We start from the raw sequence: 6,074 nt of genomic DNA, 5'->3' as shown, positions 1-6,074 counted from the left end.
ACAAACCAACCCATTTTTACCAAGCTTTGATCAATGTTTTTCCTGGGTGGGAAGCCTCTTTATGATTTTCCTTGGAAAATTGTTAAAGAACAAAATCCAAAAGAATGCCTTTAATTCTAGTCTTAGAATCTTGGCCATGTGCCAGATTACCAGAATGATTTTTTGCTACCAGGTCAAAAATTGTGTTCCTGATGTATAATATTGACTAATTTGTCAGCTCAAATTACCACACTTCTTTTAGAAAGATTGGAAAAATTAAAAAATTTGTTTTACCATGTTTGAGTCTAGTAGGTTCACGATCTACATTGGGGTCTGGAATTATCCAATCTAAAATTTTACGTTTGCATGAGATAAAGTTTAATAAGTGGAGTTTTGATGTGTTATATAGCTTTGCTCTAAAACAGGAACAGGTGTTTGACAAGTGAATTTGTTTTTTATGTTGAATTCTAACCTCTAAATGCAAACTTGGTGGTGAAGGGACCTTCCTAAATAGTTTGTGCAAAAGTAAGCCTTAGACAGTCCCAGGGGACACAACCTGCTTCCATGCTTTACATATAAGAAAATTAGGGGCAGGACTTAAAAAGTACTTACTAAACAGAAAAATGTTACACCAAAGGCTAAGAAAAAGCAAGGGTTTGTAATACGGAGACCCCCAAATACTCTAAGGGCTGGTTGGTAATGTGTCAGTTGGAAATAGGATGAAATATCAAGAGACATGAGTTGAAATATTGCCTTAATATGATGAAGGTTGCTGTCAGGGCCACATGATTTATTTTTTTCATTGAGTGATCTTGGGAATGGGATGGGTTTAAAAAGGAACTTGGAAGGGCTGGCCAGTTAGCTCAGTTGGATAGAGTGTGATAACACCAAGGTCCAGGGTTTGATCTCTGTACCAGCCAGCTCCCTCCACCAAAAAAGAGCTTAAAAATTGAGAGGATGCTTAACAAAAACAATCAGAGAAGCTTCCTGCAGGAAATGTCTATTTCAGCCAATTCTTGTATCTAAGTCTGTTTTATTTTTTTTCCCAAATTGTGCTTACTGAAGTCCAAGCCTTAATGGTGAGCTCATGGTCTCTACAGAGAGGGGAGTATACAGAATTTATTTTGCATTTGTAAGGCAAGAGGTGATTTCTTTCTAATATTATATGTCAGCTATTGCTCATTTAAAACTGCTCTAGTATAATTTGCTCTGATACAAAAAAAAATGTGATATATATATATATATATATATATATATATATATATATATATATATATACTTTAAAAAAAGATGACTGGTAAGGGGATCTTAATCCTTGTCTTGGTGTTGTCAGCACCACGCTCTCCCAAGTTAGCCCCGGGCCAGCCCCCAAAAATGTCATTTTCTTTTCATGTAGCAACAAAATATCTTAACTTCTAGAAGTTTGTGGAAGTTGGAGGCTGAAATACCTCAATGGGAACGACTTCCATGTTACAGTAAGTGTAGGTTTTCCCAAATTCAAACTGGTTATCTGAATTTTTCAAAAAGCTATAACTAGTGCTTAGGAAGAAACCATTTGTGAATATTTAATTTAATGAGAATACACTGTTCATTTTTTAAATTTCTTTTTACACTGTAGATTGAACTAATGTACTTTATATTCTTTTGTGGTAAAACATAACTTATTTCTATTCTTTTGTAGTAAAATGTAACTAATTTCCATTCCTTTGTAGTAAAACAAAACTCATTTCTATAGGCCTTGAAACCACACACAGTGGTTCGTATTTGAATTGTCTTCTGTAATAGGTTTCAATAAAGTTGGACCAAAAAAAAAAAAAAAGATAATACAGATATTTCCATGAACTTTTTGAAGACCTCTCAAATGGTCTTGGTTTTCTCATGCGTTTTATGATGTTCAGTTGTGAGGTCATGTCCCTTGGAACTTTGTGGGAATTCTTTGAAGCCTGGGTTTAAAGTGTGTCCCACAAAAGAGAATTTGTTTGTACAAGCCAGGTGCTTGGGAGCATTGCCAGTCTGGGACCCCTTAAACTAAGTTTTCAGATAGAGGAGTTTGGGGCCATACAAGCAGTGTGAACGTCCAGAATTCACATGCAGTACATGGCTTGTGGTTAGGATTTCTCAGGGCTAAGATGGATGAGGTTCTTTCCGTGTCACTCTGTTGGGTGATTTTTTTCTTAGGTCATCCATTTAGTGGGAAATCTTTAGAGCATTCTAACTTTATGTGTCTCTGCTTAGATCCTACATCTCGGGAAAGACCCAAACTTTTCTCCTCCAGCTCTTAAGCTCAACAAGTTTATTAAAGCTTAAGCACTGGGTCAGCAGGGATCAGCAGATGTTCCCAGGGCAAATATATTCACTTACCACTTATTCTCTCTGGTTGTTTCTGGCCCCCAGGGATTTCCTTTACAGCCCAGCTAGGCCAACCATGAATTTTAAAAACTATTTATTTGTTTTTAAAAATACTTTATCCAACATATTAGGTGTTCTTTACTGGGAGAGTTACTCTGGAAAGTTAGGGCACCGTATTCCTAAAAATTAAAGTCCTTAATCACTTTTTGAATTTTCTTCTAAAATCTCAATGGTTTATGATGCTTTTATTTTTTAAATTATGAAACATTTTACATACACAAAAAGTGTGCAGGATGTTATGATGAATCCCCACCCAGCTTAATAAATAAAACATCACAAATACAGTTGGCCCTCTGTATCTGTGAGTTCCACATCCTTGGATTCAACCAAACATAGATGGAAAATATTTTTTAAAAAATAATAAAAAGTAACAATACAACAATAAAAATAATACAAATTAAAAAACAATACAGCAACAATTTACATAGCACTTACATTGTATTAGGTAGTATAAATAATCTAGAGATGATTTAAAGCATACAGGACAACGTGCACAGGTTACATGCAAATATTATGCCATTTTATACAATGGACTTAAGCATCTGTGAATTAGGGTAGCTACGAGGGTCCTAGATTCAATCCCCTGAGGATACTAAGGGACAACGGCACACCATTTGCCATGATTTTAACAATGTGTAAATACAGTAGGTGTTTAGTTTCCTTCTTTCAGTGTAACATGGTAGTTAAGAACTTTGACTCAGCGGCAGAAATATCTGGGTTCTAATCTAATCTCAAGCACTGGAGTATACACGTTTTGCGAATCTGCCCAGACAGCAAGCCGCCTTCTCTGAGACCTGCCCCCGGGAGTGTACCATGCCCTCATGTTTATATTATGTGACTGCCTGAGTGGACATATTTGATTGGGTCATAAAAGGAAAGAAGGCTACTCAGATCCTCTCTCCTAATACTTGGAATTGTGACCACTTGGATGTAGGAGAAGTAAACTTGCAAGCTGGGGGCAATTCTGTTTGGCCATGCACATATGGAGAAGCAGAGCATATGCTTGGAGCATAGAAAAGAATGAAACAGAGGAAGAGGCAAGAGACCTTGAGAGAGAGAGAGAACTCTAACCACAAAAGTACCCTTACGTGAATCCTGGGCATTCATGCTGCCCCTCATGGTTTTCCATTTCCTGACTCCAGTCCAACTTAATGCCTGGTGTTACTTCCTGGTCCTTGTAACATCCCTGTGTTCTTAAATTTCCTTTTTGTGTAGGAGGGGGAGGTTTTAATTTAGCTCAAGTGGGTTTCTGTAGCTTGCCCTTTAAGAAAATCTGATTCTAACTATTGTTTTACTAGCTGTGTAACTTTTGGCAAGTTTTTTTTTTTTTTTTTTGACAGCAGCATGTATCTTTATTTAATGGCAGAGACAAACATGAAGTATTTTGTTAATGTATTTCACATTAATACCATTCCTTAAGGTCTTCAGAACATGGGTAGAATGGGACAAAAATCACTGAGTTCCCTGTAAGTACTTCATTAGAAAACAACTGTTTTCACATAGCCCACAGAAGAAATTTAACTAACTTCTCTTGTAATTCTAGAAAAGATCTTTAAACTCCACAATAAGGGATTCTTAAGTTTTCAAAGTGTGGGGGGATAAAAAGAGTCATACAGGACAGTGTTTCTCAAATTTGGCTCCTTTCACAGACATACTCATGGGGGAAGGGGCTGCAAGTTTTCTACAATAATGTTTTACATTGTTTTAATTCTGCTGGTAATATAAATCAAATTAATACACACTTGTTCAGGATTACCTGGATGGCAATCTTAAGAGTGTTGCTACATGATCATGGCATCTGCACTTGTGCCTCTGATCCACTGGCACCAAATAAAGACCAATTGTGCTTAACTTTTCATGCAGTTTCTCAGATTGGGTCCTCATACCCTTCAGGGAATTATTGAACATTTCGTATGAGATCTGTCAGGTGGCAAGATCGAGAATGCTGATTCAGAGCAGTGATTCTCAAGGTGGGATAAGTTGGGGTGGGGAGATGTGTGTGGTAGGAGAAAAATAATTCAAAACATGCATTGATTTCATAATAGAAATTTCATAAAGTCAAGCTCAGCAAAATAACATCAGCTGATGGACAGTAGCAAAAAGCAAAAAGTTAAGAATCTTTTCATGAACTTTTTGAAGTACCCTCACAGAATCATCCCTGGGGGGACCTTGATAAACATGGTTGAGAAACACTGGCTTAGAGGTAGAGGCATGCTGGCACGTGGAGGACAGTAAGGAAGAAACATGCAGAGAGGAAGAACCTCTTTTGGGTCAGTGAGTAAATCCTAAGCCAGAACTTGTCATGGTCTTCTGGAACCCAAAGGGCCAATCCAGGAAAAAACCAAAATGGTCCTTCAACCTTCTTGGCCCCATAGTTAAGGGCAAGTTGATCCACTTTGTAATACTGAGCCAAAAGAAGAAAAAAGCTGTTTTTGCCCAAAATTCCATCCACCAGGAAGTGCTGTCATCATTTGCAATGCCATCCTGCTCACAAGGGGGGACATCAGCGTGGGGCCAACTCTGTGATTACTGCAGAGCTCCAATCTGCTTTAGACGCGTCACCAGTTCCCCACTCTGTTGCATAGTTATTAGATCACTGCACCCACCTATGCAATTTTTGCCAATAAAGACTCGAGGCACCGTTCTTGCTCCTGTGAGCTGTAGCAAATAATCTTGAATCTCATTTACGTCGTCGGTGGCTGTGATATCGACAAATTCCAGAACCCCTTGTTTGAAGGGCAACTGACTGAGGATCTCTTGGGTCTTTTTACAGTAGGGGCAGGTGGGCTTGATGAACACGACCACCTTCCCCTGATGGATTTTGCTGTTCACAAACTCGTGAGCCATGCTGACAGGCTGCAGTCTCCCCGAGAGGAATCCTCAATTGCAGGAGCTGCTCTATTGCTCGGGGTGTTTTGGCAAGTTTTTTAACCTCCTAGCCTCATTTTCCTCATTGGTAAAATGGAATAGTAAGAGTGTCTGCTTGCCAGGGTTCCTGTAAGGATTACATGAGTTAATACATGTAGTGTTGAACCAAGTGTTTGGCATGTTGTATGTTCTCAGTACATCAGATGCTGTTAATATTACTGACTTTTTTCCGATCAGGCTGCCACTAAACTGAGTACAGGACACTCTGTGATACCACTAAGAATTACAGAAGATCACTGTAACACAACTTGCCAGATACTCTCTTGGTCATATCATCCTCTAAAACGGAGATCTATACCCCCAAATGCCTTCCTGAAAGTCTTGGATCACTGACGAGGCTGGAGTTAGGGTTGGAAACTGTACAGGGGAGAAGTGTTGGATGTGTCTCTCTGGAGGGGCTGCTGCTAACCTCTTGCCCTTTTTGGGGGTTGGGAATCCTGTGGAGGTTGTAGGAGTGGCTTAATGGCTGCCAAAGGCTCAAAGGCATGTTTCTTGGTATTAATGGAATCCAATTTCCCATTGGAGGATTCTTGGCTTAGATTGGTAAGTGTTAAATGCAAGTAATCAGATAATAATCATTGGGAAATTAGTAGATTGTGCTGCTGCTGACACCTGTTGCCCTAAGCAGCTTCCTATCTAGTCCACCGACTGTTAGTGTGCCCATGTAGGACTGTTATCACAGACATCAAAAGGAGGTTAAAAAAAGAAAAATCCCACAATGCATCTAGAGAAGATAATTCTACAAGCATGTCACTTTT

The 6,074-nt window shown here is 38.8% G+C and overlaps 1 protein-coding gene across 1 annotated transcript; it reads right to left on the bottom strand.

Annotated features, from left to right (window-relative positions):
• Nucleotides 1–4,629: 4,629 nt before the first annotated feature.
• Nucleotides 4,630–5,286, bottom strand: LOC134363265 (glutaredoxin-1). Its single transcript, XM_063078837.1, has one exon. It carries the CDS (start codon nt 5,233–5,235, stop codon nt 4,915–4,917), a length of 321 nt encoding a protein of 106 aa, XP_062934907.1. The 5' UTR covers nt 5,236–5,286; the 3' UTR covers nt 4,630–4,914.
• Nucleotides 5,287–6,074: the final 788 nt, after the last annotated feature.

This window comes from Cynocephalus volans, chromosome 14 (genome assembly GCF_027409185.1).
Source record: "Cynocephalus volans isolate mCynVol1 chromosome 14, mCynVol1.pri, whole genome shotgun sequence".
In the NCBI taxonomy this organism is placed as follows: Eukaryota; Metazoa; Chordata; class Mammalia; order Dermoptera; family Cynocephalidae; genus Cynocephalus; species Cynocephalus volans.
This window is presented reverse-complemented; position numbering and strand designations above follow the sequence as displayed.